General features: G+C 39.5%; 3 protein-coding genes and 1 long non-coding RNA gene across 11 annotated transcripts in view; 2 read left to right on the top strand and 2 right to left on the bottom strand.

The window, feature by feature from the left end:
* LOC307036610 (melatonin receptor type 1B-B-like) overlaps nucleotides 1-26018 on the top strand; it is a 133644-nt gene that overhangs the window by 46334 nt on the left and 61292 nt on the right. The gene's annotated exons all lie outside the window — the stretch shown is intronic.
* On the top strand, nucleotides 11848-16010 carry LOC307036612. Its single transcript, XR_013807407.1, has 4 exons — nucleotides 11848-12611; nucleotides 15272-15339; nucleotides 15471-15511; nucleotides 15896-16010. It is a non-coding gene; the product is annotated as an uncharacterized lncRNA (long non-coding RNA).
* On the bottom strand, nucleotides 18145-24150 carry LOC307038349 (uncharacterized protein). Of its 8 annotated transcripts, none has more exons than XM_079679741.1 (13): nucleotides 24126-24150; nucleotides 23764-23933; nucleotides 23612-23673; nucleotides 23135-23367; nucleotides 22689-23046; nucleotides 22152-22497; nucleotides 21893-22010; nucleotides 21725-21816; nucleotides 21492-21613; nucleotides 20733-21158; nucleotides 20335-20487; nucleotides 19864-20063; nucleotides 18146-19695 (listed from the first exon to the last, which is right to left on the bottom strand). In XM_079679741.1, the coding sequence occupies exons 10-12, from the start codon at nucleotides 20935-20937 to the stop codon at nucleotides 19864-19866; spliced, it is 558 nt and encodes a 185-aa protein (XP_079535867.1). In that variant the 5' UTR covers nucleotides 20938-21158; nucleotides 21492-21613; nucleotides 21725-21816; nucleotides 21893-22010; nucleotides 22152-22497; nucleotides 22689-23046; nucleotides 23135-23367; nucleotides 23612-23673; nucleotides 23764-23933; nucleotides 24126-24150; the 3' UTR covers nucleotides 18146-19695. The 8 variants fall into 8 exon arrangements, with proteins under 8 accessions (XP_079535868.1, XP_079535866.1, XP_079535867.1 ...); XM_079679744.1 differs by having other exon boundaries at nucleotides 18526-19695; nucleotides 19864-20487; nucleotides 20733-20924; nucleotides 21079-21158; XM_079679742.1 differs by having other exon boundaries at nucleotides 18145-20063.
* Nucleotides 24146-25950, bottom strand: LOC307037260 (uncharacterized protein; the record flags this gene model as incomplete). The annotated part of the gene is made up of 4 exons (XM_079678039.1): nucleotides 25361-25950; nucleotides 24904-25030; nucleotides 24564-24644; nucleotides 24146-24333 (listed from the first exon to the last, which is right to left on the bottom strand). Exons 1-4 carry the CDS (start codon nucleotides 25460-25462, stop codon nucleotides 24146-24148), a joined length of 498 nt encoding a protein of 165 aa, XP_079534165.1. The 5' UTR covers nucleotides 25463-25950.

A 26018-nucleotide genomic window follows, 5' to 3' on the forward strand; every position in this document is an offset into this window, starting at 1 on the left:
TCCTGTGTGGGGTCTGGGTGCCGTGTTGGCGGGACGTTGCGGGGCTCGCTGCTCCACCCTTTGAGACTCGAGAAGCCGATATTGTGAGCTGTATTACTGGTGTCGTTTCCTGGTTGCTGCGTGGGGTCTCTGCGAGACAGCGAGACACCACGGAACTCAGCCTGAACTCAACCTGAGCACACACACGTTAGTGTGTGGCGAACTGTGAGTGGAGATCCACGCAGCTGTCGCTGAGAAAAGATAAGGCTGAGTGTGCCGGCGAAACTCCGCGGGGGTATCAAGGCTGAGAAAGGATAGTGTGTGTGTGTATGTGTGTGTGTGTGTGTGTGTGTGTGTGTGTGTGTGTGTGTGTGTGTGGGTGTGTGTGTGTGTGTGTGTGTGTGTGTGTGTGTGTGTGTGTGTGTGTGTGTGTGTGTGTGTGTGTGTGTGTGTGTGTGTGTGTGTGTGTGTGTGTGTGTGTGTGTGTGTGTGGAGATCCATGGATTGGTCTATTTGGATCGTCGTTACGTCACTTAGTGCCAGGAAGAAAAAAATGGAAAAATAAAAATCTCCAACGAGGCGTTCTGGGGCAGCATAGACAGGTCGTTTATGACTTTGTAGACCGTTTACATGCAGAAAAAGCTACATAACACACAAGGGGACGGGAAATAACCGGAAAAGCATGACATGGGACCTTTAACATTTAACAACCTATTAATGTGTCAGACCCACTTAACGGGAAGAAACTCAGCTAACTGACGATATGAAATGTTTTTACCGAAACATAACAAAAGGGTAATATATACCAAGCCTCTGAATTAGCACTGAGCGAAAAAATTCTAATGCACTTAGCACAGAACTCACGGTAAAAACATTTGATTACTTATCGGATCCGCATAAGCAATATATCAGATTAAAGCTAGATTCTAGAGGTATAAGTATCATCACTGTGCGACCAAAACTCAGGGCAGCGAAGGAAAACCCTGACAACACACAACGTAGCTTTATGGAGCCAAAACGGCAAATATGTCTTACCTTTGCTGTTTTCTGATCAAAAGTTGTGTTCAATGTCATCAAAACGATCAAAACGCTGCTGAAGGTTAATCCAATGTGTCTGTGTCACTTTGAAATGATTACTGATAAAATCCATCATCATATTTATGGCAATAAGCCTAGTTTTCAGTTTTCAGAGCTTAACATAGCTTTTGGTTTGGGCAAACTGCATGCGCATCACTCTCACTCCTGAATGGTTACGTGTAGGTGGATTTAGGAACCTCCCTCTCGATTCTATTGGCTCTAACGGTTCAAAAGAGGTGTCAATCATCAAAATCGACCGAGGGGGGCCATAGATATGGCAAATCCACCCAAATGTTTGTTTTTTGCTAAACCTCTCTAAAAAGGTCAAATGTCACTTGTTTTGCATCAATCTTGATACAGGGTACTTCATATATGTTATAGTTTGGATTCCTAAAGCTTTTAGTCTACGATCCCATCATTCAAGGGTTGTTTTCACTATAAGTACGGACACTATAATTTACATTTTTTTACTATGTTCAATCTGAATTTTCTTTCAAATAAAAAAATTGAATATTGATTCTGACTTTTCTACATTCAACTCACAGGTTGAGAAAGTGGTTCTGAGAAAAAAAGATTATTAATTTACCCCATTTAGAAGTGAAGATATAGTCATTTGTTCTGGGAATGTCATTTTCGAGCCTGAGACCTGAAAAACAGGCTCGGGGCTTAACAGGTTAAAGGGGACCTATACATAAATATGGGAACTCACAAAGTGTAAGTGTAAGTGTAACAAAACCCTCTTTTCCTGCATACCAAAATCTCTAAAAACGGGGGTACAACGGAGCTGATGCAGATTTGCTGCCGATATGACGTAATATCTGCAATGCGGACACTCGGCCCCTATCAGAAACGTTAATATCAGAAACAATGCCCGGCGTGTTTTGGACGTAATATTTCATTTTAATTTAATCGTTTATTTGAACCAGGACAGTGCACATTGATGAACGCCAGGTTTTAGCTTTGAGCTAATTTCATTCCGTAGTCCCGTCACATACAACATATAAGAACATGGCATTTATATACATAGCAAAAATAAATACATGATATGCAGGAAGAGCATGAGCAGCACACAAGCATTTACCAAATGGCAGTACAATGTAGCAGCTATGATATATAAAAGTGCAAGATAAGATAAAAGTGCTACATAAAGTGCAAGAGGAGATACCCCTGTATAAAAGTGCATTTAGCAGTGATTACACGTCTGTTTGTTGCTCAACCATTCTTTAAGTTGTCCTTTAAAACTGTTCAAAGTGGGACAATTCCATATCTCATTTGGGAGGCTATTCCACAATGAACTGCCTTTATATTAATGGAAAGTACATTTTGACCGAAAGTTGTCCGTCTACGGTGGACGTCACAGTCTCCTCTGGTGTCTGACCTAGTGCAGCATCCATTGTGTTTTTTGTGGATAAATTCCACTAAGGGAGGGGGGGCCAGTCCATGTAAACATTTATTAAAAAAAACACATACTTTTTAAAAGACTTAGAATTGTCAAAACTCAAGAAATTGTGTTTTTCAAGGATGGTACAGTGGTGCTATGAATTTGTCTTTCTGTCAAAAACCTTGATAGCTCTCTTGTACAGCTGTTCTATCGGTTTCAGGTTTGTGGCACAAGCAAACTACCAGTTTGTCAAACAGTATTCAATGTGGGACAGAATCATACAGTGGAGGTATGACTTTGAAGCATTGACAGTTAAGAAAAGGTCTAATTTGTTTAAAATGTTGCAAGTTGAATTTAATGGTATCGGATACTTTCTTAATATGTTTCTTAAAAGTCAAGTTCAAGTCCAATTTGACTCCAAAATACTTGAAGTGGGAGACTAGTTCTATTTCTGCTCCGTTTAAAAACACATTGGATCCTTCGATTTTGACTGGTCGTTTACTGTTTTTTTTGCATTTAACTGTAAGTAAATGTTGTTCAGCCAGTGTTGAACCTTGTCCAAAGTATTTGAGAGACAAGATGAGATAATTTCAGTGTTTTTCCCATGTACAAAGATGACCGCATCATCGGCATACATTTGCACATTCAACTCAGGACATACAGTACATTAGGCAAGTAATTAATGTACAGAGAAAACAATAATGGTCCAAGAATGGAACCTTGTGTAACCCCAACAGGGTTCACAAGGTAGGGGGATTTGGCACCGCTGACCAAAACACACTGTTTTCTGTTCGATAAGTAAAGGCCCTGAAACACCAACCCGATTTTGGGAGTCAGCGGCTGTCAGAGGCCGTCAGAGGCAGTCGGGCAGTCGCGGCGCCCTACTCAGGTTGGTGTGTCCCGCACCGTCGTTTCTCTACGGCAAATTTTCACGCGGACAGTTGGCCAAAGAAAGTCGGCCAAAGAAATCACTCTGATTGGCTTTTCAGCTTAGCGAATCAGTGCATGAGAACCGAAGCGGAAGTGAGGGACCAAAATAAACGATTAAGAAGGCACACACAGACAGACAGAGCTACTGTCTACCACTGTTCATTGTTCATTTACCTATTGTGAGCATCACATGGAAATATTTTGCAAGAAGTGGCCATTATTCAGATGGCTGTTTCCGTCTGCCCCTCTATTCTTTCTCCCATTATCCTCCACAATCTGCCTAGAAGTATTTTAATGTTGTAGTTGTTCAAGATGGTCATTTTAAAATGTTTGTAGTTAAACCAATAATAATGTACAGCTGCAACTGACAGTTATGTAGGCACATTTTTTATTTTTTATTAACGCTGTGTGATTAAAAGAATAAACACAAATAGCAGGATAGGCAATACAAAACTTTATTTAGTACCTTGATACTACAGCCATTGATAACACAGCATTAGACATATTTGGCAAACTCTTTTTTTTATGTATTACACACTATTTTTATCGTATTGTATTTTTGTCGATTGTTTACATTGTACAATTCTTTAGACATATTTGCTATATCTTATCCCACTAAAAAGGCACTGCACCGACACCGTTAAAATATTGGCATCCCTGTGCTGCTTGGCTCGAGCTGGAATATTGGTGCTGTTCGGCAGGTTCGGGAAAGCCCCCTGAGCTTCTCGCTGTAGTATCCATGTTTTCACCCATTTAGTGCGGTTTCTCCTGATTTTTCGCTTCCGCTTCTTAATCTCTGCAGCCGCAAGCAACACTTCAATTGCTGATAACACCAGTACCGTACGATACATGTTTTCGATCGATGAGAGAGAGTGAAAATGGAACCCAGACGCTATTTGTTGTTTGTTTATATCACGCAGTCTGTTCTTCTTCTCTCAGTGTATAACGCAGTCTGTTGGCCAACACTGCAGGGTGTTTTATCAGGGCATCATTGATTTTTAATTCTAGTACATTATTTTCCTGTTAAGATTTGCAAAACTTTTTTAACGCACCTTCAATTATATTGATGAAAAAGTTTGCTTTGGCCTGTCTTATTGTTTGTGTTACCTTGTAAGGAGCATGAGTGAATTTCTGTCCGTCAGTGGATAGTCCGGATTTCAAGCTCTGCTTTAATAGGTGGTCTCTAGATTTCATTAAATTCCTGCACTGTAGATTCAGCCAGGGAAGATGATATTCCGTCCCTATAGGCACCCTCTCTTTGAGAAGGAAGACATTGTATCATTAATTTGAGATATAAACAGATCACTGTTTTCACCTATACCTTCAGAGGACAGAGAGTCCCCCCAATCAATCATGTTCACTGCATCCATACAATGTTGTTGCAGGTTTTTGAGGATGAAGCATGAACCCAAGACAGGGGTTGTAGGTGTGGCCATTTTTGTGAGTTTCCTGGCAAAAAGTACAAGATTATGGTAAGAAAGACCAGTCAGGATGTATGTTTTAACTATTCAGTCAGCTTGGTTAATAAATACTAAATCTATCATATTGGTTATTCTAGTCGGTTGATCCATTAGTTGTATTAAGTTGTGTTTATCCGTGATCCTTTTTAAGTTCTTTCTATTTTGTTTGTCATTCCAGTTTATGTTAAAGTCTCCTAAAATAATTAGCTCTTTGTTGGAGTCACAGGAATTCAGCATGAGTTTTACCTGGTCATAGAAATCCACCTTAGCGGTGGGTAGTCGATACAGGCAAATCATGGTGAGGGACATTTCCTCAGATAGTGTGATTTCCACACCAACACAATAAAAAAAAAAATCAACATTGGCTGGAAGAGCAATCTCCCTACAAATGATGGTATTCCTCACATAAAGCAACACCCGCCCCCCCCCCCCCCCCCCCCCCCCTTTTCCCTTCAGTCTGCCCTTCTTAAACTGGTAAACCTAAAAATATGGTCTTTGTTTACATTAACAAGCAACGCTAACACCCAGAGCTAACCTGTACTGGAAAGAGTGTAAAAAAGCAGGAAATAAAAAAAGGAGCTCACCTTGTGGCAAACCCTCAAGAACAAATGCATTTGAGCTCCATACTGTTTCAGAAATAATCCTTGATGTGGTTTGGAACATGATATGGCATTTAATCACGGCAGTATTTAGCTGTATCTGCCGGTAGAATTCTGAACAGGCATTAGCTCCCCCTCCTCTTTTTTTGTTTTCAAGCTAAGGACCCCAAACCTGCAGTTCTCTAACAGGGATAAACAGAGGGATATGAGGGATGTCTAAAATGCATGATCTGTTTGGTATTTTGAGCAAAACACATCATAGACATGTTTTTTATATTTTTGTATATCTGAGACCCATAATATATGCCTATAAATAGCATAATAGGAGACCTTTAAGCCGTTGTTAAAAAAATATTATTTTAGGCATCTAACCACAAATGTAATAAAACAACATTGACTTAAAAATTAGGAGTAAAAGGGATGTGGTAAAATGCTAAGTCATTAAAAGGTTTTAGGACTCATTCCTCTGCCCCTGTATTATGAAGTTGTCTTGGTAGAAATTATGAGGATGTGTTAAGTGACCTGTCTGTTACAACAGGTGAAATAAGAACTTACATTAGGCCGGGAAAAAAATATCATCATCCATGGCTTTTTGGGATATTATTTATCAGCAGTATGTAGGTGAGATACAGGGGAATGTGACTGTGTTCAAATAACAGTTGAATCCACTCTCACTGATAACCCTTTAAGTCAGGCTTCATGGTGTCACATTGACGTGTCATTATACAATAATGGTTTAAAAAAATTATCGACAACATTTTTTTGCTCCAGCAAAGACATTACCAGTATTTGATAATGTGTAAAATGTGTCACTCCAAAGTTTGGACCCGTTAGATGTCCTAATTGGTTTAGAAGTTTGAAATATACAGCGCCAAAGGGTCATGTCAGCTTTTATCTCCTCTTCTTCTCCTGTTCACATTGATGTCCTTTACTATAAGGTGGTCCACTCGCATTTTCCGCTGCTGATTCGGCATTGTGATGTTGGTGGCTTTGTCAGCAAGGTCTGGCAGGTTTGTCTGCCATGTTGCATTTTAGGGGGCTCCTCAAGGGTGAGGGAAGTGTCACCGTTGAGACAGCAGTGCTGTAGCAGCGGCTGCTCTAACACTGACAGCTTTTCAGGTATTCAGGGAGTGTTCACTGAACAAAAAGAAGAGTCTCTGTAAAGTAGCCCCCCCCACTTCTCAAAGCAGAGCAGAATAATCTAGTCTACACCCTCTCAAAAATGGACTGTAGGATTGCAGATTCTGATCAAATAACATAAGGTTTAGCTTTACTAATGCTTCTTAAACATTATTTATTAGCCTAAAATGTGTTGTTAACAGTAAAATAACAAACGTTTTATTCACTATCAATGTACCATTTAATATTGATGGTTATTAGAAGGTCCTGTATAATGTGGGAAAGACCTTCAAAAACTGAAAAAGTATATGGTAAAGGCACGGACACACCAGGCCGATTATCGGCGTCGGTGGGCGTCGGTGGGTGTCATAAGCGTTGACACGCCCTACTCAGATTGGTGTCTTTTCAGCAAAGGAAATCACTCTGATTGGCTGTTAAGCTAGCGAATCAGTGCATGAGAAGCGAAACGGAAGTTAGGGACCCAAACAAACTATTAAGAAGGCAAACCTGAGATTTCATTTAACTCCAGCTCTCGACACAGGTTGGGGAAAGCCCCATGAGCTTCTCGTTGTAGAGTGAAAATGGAACGCACACGCTATTTGTTGTTTGTTTATATCACGCAGCCTGTTCTTCTTTTCTCAGTTATCATACAGTCTGTCTTCCGGTTGTTGCCCCAATGACGAATACGCACTACCGCCGCCTGCTGGTAAGGAGACTTATTGCCACTCAAGCATGCGCAGTTCGTACATGCTTCTTGGCCGTCGGCTGAAGTCTTTGCGGTGTGTTCCAGTGCTACACATGGCCAAAACGCAGAGACGCGAGGCGACGCAACAGTCGGGGTCCGTCTGTGTCAGTTCTTTGTTGTCAGATTGGTGTGTCCAAGCCTTTAGTCACAGAGCAATATATTGCTGTAGCTCTATAACAGTGGGGTGAGTATGTGTGAGAGATTAAACTCTGAATGAGTTAGCATTTTTAGCACTTTGTCTCGCAGTCAATGGTTTTTTACTTGCTGAACAAAACGTGTATATACAATAAAAATGTGTTTGCGGCAGAACCTATTTTCAAACATATTCCAAAATAAAATGCTAAAATCCCATTGCTTTTATTGGAGGGAGCCTTTGAAATGTCTACTTCCAGGTCTGTCTACAAAACGACGTCACCACTGTAACGGCCCGTCCACACAGCTTTGTATGTCGGGTGCGGGAGATTCATGTGATTGGTTGTTGGTCGCGTTGACTCCCCAAGCTTCAGAAACGCCCACCGCCAAGCGTCAACGCACGCTGCTGTGTGGACGCTCCGTAAGACACGTTTGCTTCATATCCAAACATGTTCCTGGAAATTGTTCACCTAATACAATGAGTTTTGGAGTTAGGAGTAATAAACTGTGATGAAGAGAGGAAATGGAACGTGTGCATTCACTACACAGAAAGGAGCTGGTGTGTGTTGTACTGTTTCTCTCTAGCTGCCTGTGTGATTGTGATTGATTGCTTGCCACTGTTAGAGAGCTTGTCATTGGGCCATGCCAACCCAGTCTCACGGCATTTCGTGTTCACCAACACAATTTTTAATCTATTGATTCGTGTTCACCAACACGATTTTCCCTTTTTTTCGTGTTGCACAGCACGATTTTAAAAGCAATGTATTTCTATTGGTAGTCTTTCCCCTTTTTTTTCGTGTTGCACAGCACGATTTTAAAAGCAATGTATTTCTGTTGGTAGTCTCACGGCATCACGTGTTATAGGAAGACCGGAAGTTGTGTGGTTCATAAAAACATGTTCTTACTCAATATCAAGCCACGATTATTGCTTTTATTTAAAATCGTATTGTTTCTGACTTTTGTTGCTGTCTGTGAGGAAAATAAATGGAGCTAATTTTTCCTTCTAATTTGTTATTCTTTTCAAAATAACACACAATTATCCTTTTTTTTATTTATTTGTTCAATTCTATAATCTCTGGCTTTTTTGCCGTCCTTCAGGAACTGAATTTCAAAATAAAAATAACCGGAAACAGACGTAGGCCTATAAGGGACATTTCGAGCATCATCGAGTTTAGGATGGCCAAAGACACTACACTACCCATAATCCCCAGCTATCGTTTAGGACTACAGTCCCCGTGATTAAACTTCAAGTCGGGATTGGATGTTGGAGTGGCAGTGCGCCAAGGTTACGGAATCAAAACTGGATCGAACGCCGCCCCCCCCCAATAATTAGAAGTTGCCAGTATTAAACACCAATTATTAACCAATTAAAATGAACCGATTAAACATCTCTCTGACACAGTTTAAACGCATTTCAAGTGGAAGAATTGTTCGTGTCTCCTCTTCGTGTCTCGGGAAGCTGGAAGCTGTATTATTTTCAAAAAATAAAAAATATTTGTTTTAACCATAACAGGTACTTTACACAACATTGAGTCAAACGTATCCTTGTTTTAATCCTTGTTTTATTTAATTTAAATTGTTGTTGTCGGTTAATTTTCCATTTTATTTATTTTGGTTTAAGATGTCATTATTTTTATTTTTTTATTATCATGTTAGATGTTTAAACTTTTCTGCATTTTATAAGGCAATATATACTTTTTTGTTTTTGTCCGTAGGCTACTTAGGTTATTAAAGAGTTATCGTGTCAAAATATAGGAAATGTATTAATATTTTATTGTATAATCGGTACAGGAAATTACATAATTTAGAGCACCACCTATTGGCCAAAGACGCTGCCACCGGCATTGCGATCCATCCTCTGACAAAGTAAGTTGGATCACTAAAGTCTGATACATGTTTTGCTTAGATTGAATAATTGGGGCTTTTTTTTAAGCCTTTACTTGCATGGTTCATCATACATACTGAACTGTTCTAAGTCTGAGAAATGCTTTCGCCATAATCAGCAAAGCAACATTAATGTGAAATTATTCTTGCGGGCGGCTAGCTAGCTAGCTCACGTTCAACATAAGCGTAAACTAGTTTAGCTACATTTATATCAGCTCATAAGTGGTGTGTGAAAAATATTTGTCTTAATTACGGCTACATACGTCGGTGTTAAAGTGTGAGTTATACGTTATCTTAATCGCTTTTGTTTTACACATGACAGTACTAACGCTGGCCGACAGTTTAATATATGTTTGGGGAGGAGGGGCATAGTCCACGTCCATGTGCTTGTTACGCGTATGAAACAGGAAACACGTAAATGAACTCAGTCTGTCTAAAGTAGTTAAACCGTCACAATGTGCATTTAAAAAAGCTAGTTTCACTACATAATTCACTTTTTCTGTTCTCTCCTGCAGCTCCCGTACCCACACCACAAACCCATACACTGATCTACACCATCATAAAACCAACGGCACTTTTAAGAGCCAAAATCAACCTATCTCCCTGTCTCCCTATCTAGCTCTCTTATATCTATCATCTCTTTCTTTATTCACCCTTCTATCTATGCTGTGTACTTCTCTACTTTCCTGTGTTTGTCAGTCTGTCTGTTTGTTTGTAATCCCGTGTTAATCATGCCAGGTGAGTCTACAAAAAAGACATGTCCCTTCTGTCAGAACATTTTATTTTGTGCACAGAAGATGTGTGGACATTGCCTTAAGGAGCAGCCAAAAAAGCCGCGCCTTGAGAAAAAGCTCAAGAGGTTTGACGAGAAGCGAGGGGGTTGGGTGTCAGGGCGGAAGAAAAACCACAACATTGCTTCCATCAAGGATGAAGCCATTGTCTTGGTATGTAAACTTTTTACTGTATGTTAAGGCCCGGACACACCAAGCCGACACCAAAGAACTGACACAGACGGACCCTGACTGTTTGCCAATATATTGGGCCAGGATCAAGTTGAATGTTGTTTTTATATACATTTATTTCTTAATGATGTTTGTATCTTATTAACCAATATACACTTTGATATCAAATTCAAATATAGATATTATTGCAAAGGTATTATTTAATATTCTCTTTTCTTTCAATTTTAAAACTACTCTTATCTTAACTTTCACAGCCAAGGGACACTATTTTAATTTAACTACACATTTAAATAGACAGAGCACTTCCTTCACTTCCATGTTGTGTTCCATTCTTGCTTATGTACACACTTTTAGACCTTAAAGGTAGGGTATGTAAGTTTGACAAACCGGCTTGAGATCGCTAGAATTTGAAAATACACAACCGGAGAAAATCTGCCACTTCCTTATAGAGCCCCTCCTCCAACACACACGAACGTGCACATGACCAATGAGGGCACGAGATAAGTTTGTGCACAGATGGAAGGCTGACAGGCAGGTAGGCCATCCAGTTACTTTAGCCGGGCCGGCTCAGATGATTGGTCGTGCTTTTTACAGTATTACGGCTTCCACAGATGACATTTTTTTATGGATTTTTTGTCAAAGCACTTAAGATATTCATTGCTATCGGGATGTTAAGAGCATTCCATGGAATATAACAAAAAGTGTATATCGAGCCGGTTTTTCAAACTTACCTACCCCACCTTTAATAAGACTACATAATTGTATGTTACTACTCTATATTACTCTTACTTACGACTGCAGCCACAACATACGTACGAACGTTTTACATCGTAGCACGCAATTTCAATTTCAACAGTGTCAAGCTATGCTTGCATTGTGTTACATTTTTAATTATGCAATAGTCATTGTAAGTGTTAATTGTTAATTGTTGAGTGGTCACACATTTGTATCTTATTGTACTTTAACTTTAAGATTATCAGGGTTTGAACTGGGACTCAGGATACTGATTTATTTGTATTTTGTGTTTGTCTATAAAATATTTTCTGCTTCTACTGTGTAACCCTTCCTGGTAAATACATGATTCTGCAAAAGCTTAACTCAGCATCTAGGTTTATGAATGGCATACAACTAGATGCTGTCATCAGTAATGTTATAGTTGTAGTTATATAGTTGTTGTTGATGTTTCCTTTCCATTTCTTTAAACAGTAAATATATTATTTTAGCAAACTACATACAATAAATACATTTTTAAACACTGAGTATGTAGCCTAATGAGACATGGCTTACTCTGCAGAGGGGACTTGTGGACATTTAACTGTTATTTATCAGGAAATAGTTAGGCAAGTTTACGTGAATTTTGAAAAACCATTTTGGGGTATTGTGCTACCACTTGCGCATTCATTGTATACAAATTGAAAGTTGTAAAGTTGTTAATATCAAGGTAGTTAGGTTTGATGACTGAAATGTATGTTTAGGCTTGAGCCATCCCTTAAGCAATTTCCTTTTAGCAAACCGTTCCTAAACGGTTTCCTTTATCAATGCCCAAAAGGGAGAAATATTTTGAGGTTAATGGTAAGAGCACAATACATGAAGACGATCCCAGTTGACCACATATTCAGTTTGGCAGTTCTGTATTAAGGTCATGTTTCTCGGGTTGTAAACAAAAGCAGTTATCCAGTGCATCCAGAGGTCCCTTTACATTACATTTATGTTTTTATCCAAAGCGACTTGCTACTTATTTGATTGTACTTATGCAAAACACGTTTGCGTCAGTCTCATAAATTCTGAACAAAATGTGTACCGACAAATTGACATGTCACATCACATGGAATGTAGACACAAATCGGAAGAATAATATCGCAAAAACAAAATACATAAATGGTTGACTGGATAAATACCACTATTTCTCTGCTATTAACTTTGACTGCACACAGTCCTATGACATGACGAGTATATTTTTGACCCTGTCTGGAAACATACCTTAAGCACGCTGTATTTCTTATTTCTAGATATATGAGTTAACCTCTTTGTCTTAAGCAAGTCAAGACCAACATTTGTTTAACTTGCACAGGTTGGACACAGGACTCCACTGGCCAGGGGGTTGCGGAAGATCCTGAGGAAGAGACAGTCACGCTGAACCTCACACCCTGTGACCCATCTGAACCAGAAAACAACTGGCAGGAGGCAGGGACCACAGAGAGCCAGGTGCCAGAGACAAGCACCGTGCAGGTGGAGGTGCTGAAGACCCCCCCCCCGTGAAGCAGTGCACCATCATAGAGGTGGGGCAGGAGGAGCAGCCGCAGCGGGATGATGTGAGACAGGCTACCACCACGGAGGGGCCAGGTAATAAAATAGATAGAGAGAATCGGAGGGATGAAACCCTCTTTAATGGTCACACATGCAGAGCACACAGCACACACAGTGTGCAGCTTTTATATTTATAAAAGTTAAGAGTGTTTTCCGATATTTTCCTAAAAGATTATTGTAGGTAACTTGTTGACAAGTCATGCTTCTACAATATCTCAAAACACCTAATTGCACTTCTTGCATTTTTGGGAATAATGATTGTTCCAATAGGTAAATAATAATAACAACAATAGCTTAATCTAAATAACAATTTCACCTACAACTTCATAAATATGAAAGGAAAATGGGATACTTGGGTATGTGTGTATCCTTAGGTACTCGGATATAAATAAACATTAAACGTTTAGAAAAATACAGTCTTTCATTTCTGAACAGACATGTGGTTACTATATGGTTATACCTTTTTCACACAAAAATGCAAAGCAACAGCAGGCTTACTTTACATTTGATAAATCACAAAATAAAACTCCTATGTGATTTGGTTTACACACAGAAAGGGTCTTACATTGTAGCGTTGGGCAGTAGGTCGATTAGATCAAAATGATTTGGCTCATGTCCATATATTGTACGAGAGGTTGATATCATTAATATTGTGGTCTACCTAAAGCAATCCCTGACCATAGGGGTAAACTTCGAAGCAACTCATGCAACAACGTCATGCAGCATATTTAAACGTTATACTCGAGAACTGCATTTAGATACGACACTGTCCCATAATGAACATACGGGGAATAAACTTAGGTTTTTGAATCAAAGTTAAATTCATTTAACGTTACAGCACAACATGTTAATATTTATCACACTATTCCTTACACATAAAGTATGGAGTCAATTATATAGGCAAGACAACAAAACACCTAGACTTCATATATCAACCTCAATTAAATCGCAATAACAAAAAAATATCTGTACCTAGCACCTATTGCATCATGTGATGCTGCATTTGTGGGATGTATTTTGAAACTAGAGTTTAAGCTTAACTTGGTGTACTGTATGTATATAGTAATATTTCTTCTTCAACCCACAGCTGTCAGAAAAGGGTCCGTGAGGGACACAGTACTTGGTCCTGATTGGTATTCTAATAAATCTATCGACATGTACTTTAGCAAAGTGCATGTAAACGCAGTGATTGATGCTTCTTCAGTGAGTTAACAATGCTATATTGTGACTAATAACTATAACTGATACATTATCCAAAAATCCAAAGGGCTTTAATTGTCTAATTAGACCAGTGGTTCTCAAAGTGGGGGGCGCGCCCCCCCTGGTGGGCGCAGAGGCATGCCAGGGGGGGCGCGAGAGACCAGGAGGAAAAATGGTTATAAAAAATAAAATAAAAAGATTAAAAAAAAAAAAAAAAAAAATCATAATTTGAAAAATTATTGATTCGAAAATAATATGATGCAGTACAGTACTATTACGTCTGGGTCTCTGTTTCATTAAAGCTCGGCTCTGTGTGTGTGTGTGGAACGAGCCATTTTGTGTGCGCGTGAGAGAGAGAGAGAGCGCACCGGTACTGGAGATCGTTGTTGTTAGCTTCTGGTGCTAGCGAGCTACGCTAACGGATATAAGGAGTTTTTTCAACAACAAAGTGGAGGAGAGTCCTCTCCTGTCAGACTGAGAGCTAAAGGACTCTCTCAGTGTTATCTCAGTGGGTCTCAAATGTTTTGGTCACCATTAATGTAAATAATTATTTCCGAGGCACACGGTTATATGATCATTATAGTTATAAAAAAATAAGAGAATAAATGAAAAACAGGTATGAAATACTATATGACAGTAAAACAAGAATAAAGTTTAAAAGGGTGATTTGTAAAATATCCATCAAGAAAAATTAAATCTGTTTACATTTCTGTTTCATATGGGTGTTGAGAGATGTATCCATAGATCTCTTCATTTCGCTCTCAAAGTGCACCAGATTGATGCTTTTAACTTCAATATTTAAAAATAAATCTTCCCGGGGAAGCTTGCCCCCGGACCCCCCTATGTGACGTCCACACATCACCTATAAAAATAGCACTTTATCCCTGCTTACACCTATATGCCGTGAGCTGAATATCGAGCCTTCATTGTAACAGTCGCGGGTACGTTGTGTATTTGCGTGGGGATTGTTGCAGTAGAAAATTCCACTGTAGCGACCGGTACATTAATGGGAAACCCTAAATGTTTGAGCACCCTCTATGAAACGTCAAGCTACCCCACAGCACCCCCAAAATAAATCTCTGGCGCCGCCACTGAGCCTGATTATTCGTTTTGGGGGGGCCCGACTTTTTTTTTTCTCCAAAGGGGGGGCCTGACAGAAAAAGTTTGAGAACCACTGAATTAGACTAAAATACATACAGTCATAGTTGATAAGGTGGTGATGAGAATGCTTAGCAGTAAAGGAAGCAGCAGTGCAGTATTTTCTTTGGTCACTTCAGGCTCAGCAGTGGTATGGCCATTCAAACAAGCATCCCATGTTAGGACTGAGAGCAGCTTGGTTCCATTTCAATGATGTATACAGTAACTTTTGACCAGTGATAACAGTGTGGTCACTTTTCATCGTGCAAGTCTGGTTGCTACTTAAGTGTTCATAGTTGTATTTATTTTATTTCTAATATGACTAATACTGTATGTGGAACCTGCTTTGATGTTCACAGATTGCTCCTACCACACTCGCCTAGAAACTTTCCCCATCAGGAGTGTAATAAAAGAAAGAATGAGAAAGGTTAGACGGGAATAAAAGTAATGCATAGGGTGTGCTTTATGATTTACAAACTTCCAACACAATTGTTTGCTAAATAGCTAATATGCGTTTGGTCTTTCCGAAATTAGAGATTTGTTTTCTTCTCTTGATAGGGAAAAGCAGAAATGTTGGAGTGGGAGCCCTGTCCAGTATGGTATATATCTTCCAGTTACTTGGCTTCATGTCATCTGATGTAGTCCCATGTTGGAGAACAAACACATGATATTTAACAAATGCAAAACATCCAAATCTACCACCAGTCCTCTTATATATTTCACTGCTGTTATTCTGAAGCAGCTGAAGTAGTGTAGGAACAAATGATTGTTTAACTTCATTGTTGTTAATGTATGTGTTTTTGTTTGTTTTTATTGTTTGTTAGAACATTTGTTTTCATTTCTATGTTCACTTTTTCTAAATGGTAAATGAAACATTTACTTATATAAATTGAGTTATAAGATGTTTGCTTCACACATGATTTATGCTTTTCGGAAAGACAAAACCAGTAACTGTAACTAACATTATTCCATTCTGTTTTCAGTGGCAAGGAGTGGGCTCATTCCTGGCAGCCGAAGAATTCTCCGGGATAATGCATAAAAATAAAATCTGTTATTTGAACACCAGTTTTGTTTTTGCACGTTTGTTCTCTTGTTTATATGCTCCATTTGAGTCATATTTAATATGTTTCTATTAGAAATAAGATGAAAACCTCCACCAAAATGCATTTGACTTTTTAGGAAATTACATTTTAAATACTACATGATTTCATTGTCAGTGATAGGAACACCATAACCTATTTTACGCATATTCATGTGTGAAATCTGGTACTTTGCCATCCACTGCCTTATCTAATTTGTTTAACTTCCGAAGTATAACGCTTCGGAGGTAGGCTTGCATATAAAGCGTCTTTGGGTTTCAGAAAAGCGCTCTAAAAATAAAATGTATTATTATTATATCATTTAATTATAGGCCTAATTAAAATGATCCTGATCTGGATCACTGGTTTTGCTACTACATTTGAAAGCTTTTGGGGAAAAATGCTTGAGATATTAAAATGATAGTGATTACTTTGAATTTTCTTTTTCACTTATTGAAAACCACAACTCGAGTATCAGGATGGTCTTTATCTGGAAAGTTATCCACATCTCATCACCACGTTGTCACGGCGACCCTTTGTCACGTCACAGATACGGTACCCGAACTCAGATCGCCACCCAAACGATACTGCCGTTGCTAAGGAGGCAAAAGTGCAAATTTGTATTTTATATTTTTTTAAACACAGGCTTTGGTTTCGGATCGCGCCCGATTGACGGATTTCTGAAAGGGAATGGAGCCTATACGGCCGTCAACGCAAGACAAGTCGAACGAGTCCACGCACACACGCCGGAAGAACTACAAATATGTCAGCTCTGTGTACTTCGTAACGATTGTTGGGCGCGTATCTAATGGGAATTGTAGTTTGTAGCACTGCTCTCATATCATTTCAATGGGTTAACTTTCTATTCTTCTGTGTTTTTGTATGTTTTGAGCTGAGGGGCCAACTCAATATATAATGTTGATGAAATGAATGAAATTTGGTGATGATTCATGGTTTTTGTTTTTTCATGTAATAGCAGTTAAAACAGGACTGGTCAAATTTCACCGCGAACACCAAAGTAAGGGGGGGAAACGAATACAATAGGAGAGTTTTAATGTAACCATTGCTTGTGACATTGATAATATTTTAAATCAAAAAACATATTCCCTAAAATGTGGAAGCTCTGGATGCCATACAAATGAATAGTTGATCTTTTTTAGGGCCACAACTTTGGCACTAGAGCACCTAGTGCTATCAAACGCATTTCAATGGTGAAACTATCCAAACCTATTGCATATTACAACATTTTCCACTACGATGAAAGGCGTGTAAGCCAAAAAAACCTTATTCCGGTTCCATCATGGGTAACCCCACCCATCCTCTCCACCTGCCCATAATGGGCAGCATTAATATATATATTAATTATATCAATTTTCCCCCATTTATTAATTATATGTTTTAAATGTGAGTGTTTCCTATCCCCTAAACCTCCAGGGATGTACACAGTTTAATACTGGCAACTTCTTATTATGGGAAATATGAAAACGTCTTTTAAAACTACAATTCCCAGCAGCGTGCCATAGAACTTGTTGCGAAACACACAATAGTGTGTAGTTACTACACAATTACTACATTTGTAGTTCTGGGGACGGGGTGGGGGAGGGGGTGGACCCGTTCAAATCCAGTTTTGGACAGTCTGCCGTGGTTCCATCCCATTTCAAAGTGCTATTCGACGCTCGGCGTAACCCTCGGCGCACACTCAAACATCCAATCAGAGCTTGAGGACTATCACGGGGTTTGTCCATGGATGGGTTTGTCAAGCGAAGCGGAGAGAATACTTACTTCCGGGTGTAAAATTCTCTAAAGCAAATGAGCTGCTCCGACCCTCGGTCCTGACGGACTCCAACTTGTGTTTATTAATCAAACAAATAAATACACAGAAGGATACTTATGTGTTGTTGAGTAAATAACAGTGTTTGGTTTTGAAAAGAATACAAAATTAGAAGGAAAAAACGATGAAACAATACAGATTTCAGTATTCTGAGCCCCTACTCTCCCCATAACAGACGGCAACAAAAGTCCTACATTATTCAATTAAAAATAAAGAAGTAAAAACAATAAGTGTGGCTTGATATTGAGTAAGAGAAAGGTTGATAAACGCTGTGAGAATGGATCTGCTGAGAGCATTTCGCCGCGATCCCAACGTGTCTATTACCAACGTTCAGGGAGCTCGATGCAAGTCGGTGACGGGGAGGGGCCCTGACCGTCCGTCAACGTGTGACGGGTTGGGAGTGAGAACGTGTTGCTGTACAACAAATCACCTCTGGCTGGAAGAGAACTCTCTGCTCCATAGTTTCTCTCTTCACTGTACATTTGACATATTCAGTGTAATATTTAATATTCCATCTGTCACATAGTTATGTAAATATAATACCTTGCATATCTTGTTATTGCTCATTTGTAAATTCAACATGTATATTTTCTTCTTTATTTCTTGTCTTTTTATTTGTATTGTATTTGTGTTTTAATGCTGCTGCAACGCAAAGATTTCCCAAATTGGGATCAATAAAGTTCTATCTTATCTTAAACCAACAACCAGTGTTCCGGATGAGGATCATCTCTTTACAAAAATATTCAAGTGCTAACCCATATTGTTACTTCTAAATGAATTTATTTCCAAACGCATTATAATGCAGTGTGATGTAAACAACAAAAAGTACCACAGACGTATGCTTAATTTATATTTATTCATCAACCAACCACATCAATAACATTGTTTTTAAAACAATAAAATGGTCCTCTCTCTGGCAATGGTTTACTTATGTGTTTCACCACAATACAAGTAAAACGCCACCATAAGGGTGTATGTCTTGACTCTAGAGCGTTGGGGTTAGTCTAACATGAAAAGTATGGAAAACAGAACATAAAATCAAGTTATGCAAACGGTTATAACATACAGTATTAAGAAATCATACAACACAACCATTTTTTTTATGATTTAACTATGTATATTAAACATGTACATTCTATGTGTAAATCAAATATAACAATTTATAACAATGTATTATTTGGTTTTGAGAACAACAATGAGGTGATTCACCAAATAAACTATTTGTTGTTTATCTCAATGTCCCTAATTATACATCCTAAAAGACTGTGCATTGTACATGTTGATTGAAGTACTTCAATCAATCAGGTTAATAGCTGGAGACCAAAAAGGAAATATAACTGACAAAGCAATTAAAGCAAGTAATGCAAAAGAAACAAAAATGAACAATTAGAGGAAAGCTGTTATTGATCTGCGGTGTAACAGGTGCAGTCATATAAAGTTAATCACAGGTAAATCCTATAAGAGATCGAAAATAATAATGCATAGGCATCCCGTTCTGGGAAAAAAGGGAAAGACCTCCTGCTCTTGGACAATGATGTGCTCACCAAGTTGTATGGTAACCAGCAAGATAAACTTGGAGATTTAGGAATTTACATTCTAGTGTTTCAAAAAGGATCAAAAGTGAATGGTTCATTGCTCAGGATGTATTCCAGGGACGCTGAGCATTTTCTTCAATACAATTTAAGTTGTGTACAAGTGAAATGTTTGGCCTGATGCTGCGGCATAGGGAAAAGTCATATGGTCAACATATTCAAGGGTGATCTTCCATTGAGGAGTATGAATACAATCTCTACATATAAAGTCAGTAAAGTATTTACATTTCTGATAGCACATCAAGTCTTGGCGGATATTCGTGCTTGAGAGCAGCAGTAATCTGGGGAAATACAGAGAAACAAAAAAGAGGGGCAGATCAGAAACCAAATTTGAGGTTTTTGAATACACAATGTATGTTTAGCATTAATGAATACAAAAGTAACAGCAACATGTCTAGGTTGAAGCTAAATCAACAAAGATACTGTACATTAATTCATAAGTAAATTACCTAAATTATGTTTCCTTCTTCATCTTCACTGGTGCCTTGACTGCTTAGGCCACTTTGACTTTCCTCTTCATGTTGAAGGAAGCAAGCATCAGGACCTAAAGCAGTCTTGTACTGCTGCAGTACCACCTGCAACCTCTCCAACGCCTCAGCATGCTTCCTTCTTAGGGTGCACCCAAGTTCTCCATTCCCCTTGTCTACATCTGAAAATACACAAAATATTGTTATATGGACATACTATAAAGTAAGATTGCTTCACGAGGCCAGAGCACTTCAATGGAGTATATTCTCTCCCATGTACATATAAAGATGATTGTCACTGTCAAGGGACTTCATTATGTAAAATGGCCGGGTCGAATGGGCAAAGGCCATTATACTCCATCCAATTTCTGTGACCAAGAATGATTTGGGCTGACTTTTTTTCCTTTAAAACTCATACTTTACAAGGTAGGTTAAGTTTTGCTTTCAACTTACCTTCCTCAGCCACCTTATTTTTTAGAGCAACTGCCATGTTCTGCAACCATGTGCAATGCTGCGCCATCTCCCACAATAGGATGCCTTTCTCCTCTTGCAGTCTCCGTGTAAGCATGACTTGATCAAGTATCTTTTTCTTTGCTGTAAAGTTAGCTAAAATCCAATCACAGTTATGTATATACATGAATAACATTTTCATTATAGCATGACAATATGTTTAAAACTCCAAACATGTACTTTCAAAATAATCAAATGTATACACAATAAGAAAACTTAAGATATACCCTTAAACTAAATGAACGTTCTAACACTCGACATGATATGTGCATAACTCAGCAAGGTATACCTTCATATAACAGAACTTCAAATTAATTATTATGAAATATCTGAAAACTGACCCATGCCATGAACTTCCCACGGCCACAGCGCGGACATGATGCTCCCTCCAGAGAGGGAATGCTCCACCGCAGCAACATCTATGCCTCTGGCAGAGTCGTGTACCAGCTGGTTGTACTTCAGTACCTCTGGATTAAGGCGCTTTTTGTCGTCTGCAAGCTTCCTTCGAAGTCGATGGCGGAGCTTGCTGCTGTCTGAAAAAGACATGAAGTAGTGGGATAGGGATATGTGACAAACTATATTTGCAAGTGCAAAAAATATATATAATTCAGTAGGTTGAATCTGCAACCTAAAACATTATATTGTTAGACCATTCGGTCGGTAAAGGGATTGCTTCCGCTGCCTCACACTTAGGTAAAGCCCCTCAATGCTTTGCTGCAGTGCTGTTTGAAGGATGTCTTCAGAAGTACCCGATGTTTCTGATGTTCCTGTAGAAATAATATTGGCAGTAAAATGTACTGTTACACAACATGTAACGGTTTTGAGAAACAAAGTTGTGCAACATATTTAACACCTTTTAACACAAATTGATGGTACAACTATGGAAACTGGAACATATCAGAGATAAACATGGACACATAGTTGGCTTGCTATTGCTTGAAGATTATGTCCCTGTCTACTGAAATCCAGTGAGGGTCCCATTACGTGGCATGAAAAATCAGTCTTATTGCCTTAAAATTGGCTGCTCTTTAGGATCAAATCTGTAAATTCAAACAGTCATGGACAATGACATGTAGCTGGTGTTATCTCGTCGTGCTTACCAGATGCCCATTCCAAAGTTTAAGTCGGAGATCCACGTCGACACCATGTCATCTGAGACACAATGTAGCTCCGTCTTGAGTTCCTCAAGACTTGCAGTCTCTTCCAGGAGCCTCCTACTAGTCTGATAAACAGTAGACGATGGACATTGATCAAGATTAAAACTTGCTATGATTAACAACAAGCCATGTGCAAATGACAAAGGACACAACAACACCTTTAATAGGAGGCTCACCTTCACATATCTTGTGGAAAGTGCCTGATGAAGGGAGTCACCTTTTTTCCTGTTCCATCCCATTGCATGCACTGTGAACATGTCCAGTCGTGCTTTTGAAAGCAATAATGAAGTTATGATGTGTCATCTATAAAAGTATGCAATAATAGGGCAAAACCTTCTACTCACCTGCTTTGGACATGTATTTTGTTGTCAGGGCACAACGGGACAGGTAGCTGTTGACCTGCTCCACCTCTTCCCCAGCAGTCATCCCTGCTCCCTCCTGGTTCTTCCCACTCCATATAATCTGATGGTAAAAGGTTGCTGGAATTGTTGTGCAAAGAGGCTACATACTACTATACTAAACAGTATAGCTTAGATATTTACTACTTCAGTATTATAAATATAAAAAATATAAATGTACGTGATACAAAAATATTTCACATACCTCGCATTTGGTAGCATGGGCTCGAGCATGCATTACACTGAGGAATGGCTTCATGGTGGTCAGCTCCTGGAGAGCAGGAAGGACACTTGCAGCTTTCTCCATGTACGGCCAGTACTTGCAAGCCACATCCATGGCGAATAACGTGGCTTTGGCTGGCATGAGTTCCTTTTGAAGATACAGGGGGTGAGGCGAATATCTCCCCCCTGTACATATTTAAGGCCTTCAAAAGAAACCCATGGCGACATACAGCCACCTCCATCCCTTCTTCATCCTGCTTCGAAGCCCTCCTTGACGTCTCCCTCGCTGCTGTCCACTGGGAATCCCCACATGTGCCTCTTCCCTGGGTCTAAGACACACATTACATCATGACAAATCAGTTAAAAGCAATGGAATCACGATCTACACCATTTGTTCTAATTATCTGATTTTGGAGTAGATGGTAAGGAGAAGTAGCTGAATTTGAAGAAAGTCAGGGTTGGATATACATGGCTATTTTTGTGATATACCTATAAGGTAAAATGACGAATAAAAACTTGCATTTTTCAGTGATCTCTGTATTTTGTCGACAAATGCAGCCACCGCGCTGTCTTCTGCTACAAAGAGCCCATTAAAAAAGGCGCTGCCATCAGAACTGAGGAAAAAAAGATTAGCAAATATATCCATGAAATATAAACAGTAATCAAAAAAGTTAAATAACAACATTGTAAAAACAGCACCTTCCACTTCGCTGAAAGCGATACAGCTTCCTGTTTCCATCGGCAGAAACAGCCAACATCTCCGGCGTGCAGGCAGGGCAGATGAAAGGAGCACCACAGCAGAGCTGGTCTTCCTCATACGAGGCATAGGAGAACTCCAGAAAGCTGCGCTGCAGTGCATCTCCGTTGACAGGTCCAGACTGGAAGATAATTACATATATTGCTGTGATTTTGTCTATTTACGGAAATGTTATAATGTATAATATGGTAAAGAATATTTACACTTACTCTTCCTCCACGCTTTGTGCGATGCTCCAGCAGCTTTGCAAAGGCCTGTCTGGAGAATCCCGGAGAGATGACCTTGAGCTCTTCAAAGGAGCTCAGGAGGTCCAATGTGTAAAGTGTGGAAATACTGACCGAAGCTGGCCAGTATCCACTCTTAAGGAGGACTTTCAAGTCGGGGGTCCACTGCTGCTGGCAAGTTTGACAGACATATAGTGGCAGATGCAAGTCATAACGCCCTTGGAACAAGTAAATAAACATAATTAAGACACATTTTACAACAGTTCCATCTACAAATAGTCAAAGATGAACAGATATTACATGAAGGTTTTACTCCAAGTGGAAGCACAATGCCTCAGCCCACAACAGTAAAAGTATAACAACAATTCAATAGAAATCCAAATATATATATATATATATATATATATATATATATATTTGTTTACTATTGATGGTAATTAAAATCACTGGTTTGCTTGGTACCACTGTGAAGTTTGTGCCTTTACAGGAGCAGTTGGGTGCCTTCACAGTTGGCAATATGCAAGCTGTCAAAAAAAAAAGAAAAGCACTAATTACCATTATATGCTGGCCGAAGAGACATGTGAACATCAAAATGCATGTTTGAGAGAGCATACCTTGGTCATGGGTGTCATATCCACCTTCCACTCTAACAACACACGTTGTTGGACTAATTGGTTTAAAAAAAACATTCATTAAACTGTCCCTGTTGTGGAGTGGCTGGTTCTTGTGATGAAGTACATCACAGTCTCCACAGAACCACTCCTCGGGGAGACACTCTCTACACCTTGGGAAGAAATACAAAATTATTCTAATATCCTAGAATTACTTTCATTTTCATGTGGGTTTTCTCTAGGTATCCAGTTTTCTAACATCCCAAAAGTCATGCATGTTAGCTGAAATAGCAGGGCACTGAGTATTAATACTGAAAAATTACAATTAGGTAAAGTAATTTAAATAAAGGTAAATGTTATCTCACCTAATAACAGCCGGCTCGTGTCAGAGGCCACACAGGGGATGACCAACAGCCTCTTTTTCTAGAAGGCATTGTAGGTGGTGTGGTCTCCCTTCTTTCCAGCGCTCTGAGGCTTTCTGCTGCCGAAAAGAGCAGGATGAGGCAGAGCTTCCTTGAGGCTCAGGAGGAGGACATGAGGAAAGAATGTCAGAGAGTCTCTCCAGATTCTTTTCTGTGAACAGAATGGGAAACTTTAACTGTAAATGACTATATTTAAGATGAACACTAAAAATCAAGGATCATTTCTTTGCTCAGTATGGAACTGGCCAATATCTTTACTGAATTTCATTCCTTGTTCGAGTCCTGAACTGTCAGTTGTGTATAAGGTTATTTTCTCCCACTAACACAATTTATTTAAAAATTGATTTTAGTTTTAAACTTAAAGCCATTTTTGTGATTTACCAAATGTGTGTTGTGCTGAAGGTTCAGTACGCAGAACCTCCACACTGGAAGACTGGAAGCCCTCAGTCGGGGGGGATGTGACTGTAAAACATCACACAGAGGGTTAACAACAGATAACTGATGATTTGTATTATCTACCTATTGTTTAAAAGCTTGTGAAATTAAAGAAAGCATAGTTCTTATGACACCACAGTGGGAATGTCTCCGACTGTAGTGTCACTATGCGTTTATATATTGGAATTATTGTAGACCCTCAACAAGCAATTACTGTGTTTTAATTCGATTTTCCAACCATTTACTTAGTAAATTCATAAAAATGTAAAATAATTGGGATTTCAACCTGTAGCTGAGCCTTGGCGTCGCCCTCCACGCCTCCCTCTCGGCTTGCCACGTCCTACACAGCCCCTTTTAGGGGAATGTAAAGTGTCTCCTACAGAGCGTGCCCGTTTCCTCTCCTCAGCTGCTTTCTGTGACCAAGTAACAACTCATGTAAGGTTGATGTTGCTGATAAACTGATGCCATATGACAGTGGACAAATAAAAGTAAATTCATTCACTTGAAGAACATTTTTGCTTCAAGTTTTTCCGACCATATACAACTAATGAAGTAAAACAAGTTGAACAAGCTTTATTTAGTAAGCCTCTGCCCCCCACGTTGTAATGATGAACCGTTTTGCAAAGGCCCTATACATTGATCCAAAATCCAGTTACTCTTGGCCTGTTCAGCATTTTTTGGATAACAGATAGTGCCAAATTCAAGTGGGAAATGAATGAGGTCATATGGGTTAAAACACCAACCTTAGCTTCAGCTAGCATGTGTTCATGCTTCAGCTCAAGAGCCATGCATTTCCCTTCTTTGGATGTGGGATTATTGGGGTCTGGGTTGTGTTTTGTTGCCATTGCAACACAGCCAGCCAGCCAGCCAGCCAGCCAGCCAGCCAGCCAGCCAGCCAGCCAGCCAGCCAGCCAGCCAGCCAGCCAGCCAGCCAGCCAGCCAGCCAGCCAGCCAGCCAGCCAGCCAGCCAGCCAGCCAGCCAGCCAGCCAGCCAGCCAGCCAGCCAATTTTTGTCAAAACTTAACAGACCATTAGCAAGGCATGTTGAGGGAGGTAAACTACACACTTTTCCACATTTTCCACAGAGGGCTGAAGTAGCTCTCCTCTTCTGTGTACCGGCGAGCATGGGCGCGGGAAGGGGGGTGCTGAGGGCGCTGCAGTACCCCCTAGCGGCAGGCAGGGGGTGCGGAGCTCCCCTGTCTGAATTATTATTTGACGGTTATTGCTGCTCCCGCTGTGCATAATCTGTGTAATATGGAGCCAATAAATTCCACATTGTTGGTAAAATAATATTTTGGCCTGCCCCGAATGTTTTTTCTGTAGCCCCGGACAATTCTACCTCAATATTATAATACATTAACCGTGCTTTACTTGAACCTCATCAAGACACTAGAAAGGACG

The sequence above is a fragment of the Notothenia rossii genome, assembly GCF_949606895.1.
Source record: "Notothenia rossii genome assembly, chromosome: 4".
Classification (NCBI taxonomy): domain Eukaryota; kingdom Metazoa; phylum Chordata; class Actinopteri; order Perciformes; family Nototheniidae; genus Notothenia; species Notothenia rossii.

Coding starts and splice junctions, on each gene's coding strand:
- LOC307038349 (XM_079679740.1), bottom strand. CDS start 23,389: ATGTTTATTTACTTGTTCCAAGGGCGTTATGACTTGCATCTGCCACTA. Junction 23,047..23,134: donor GCACAAAGCGTGGAGGAAGA/GTAAGTGTAAAT, acceptor ATTATCTTCCAG/TCTGGACCTGTCAACGGAGA. Junction 22,011..22,151: donor CCCATGCTACCAAATGCGAG/GTATGTGAAATA, acceptor TTTTACCATCAG/ATTATATGGAGTGGGAAGAA.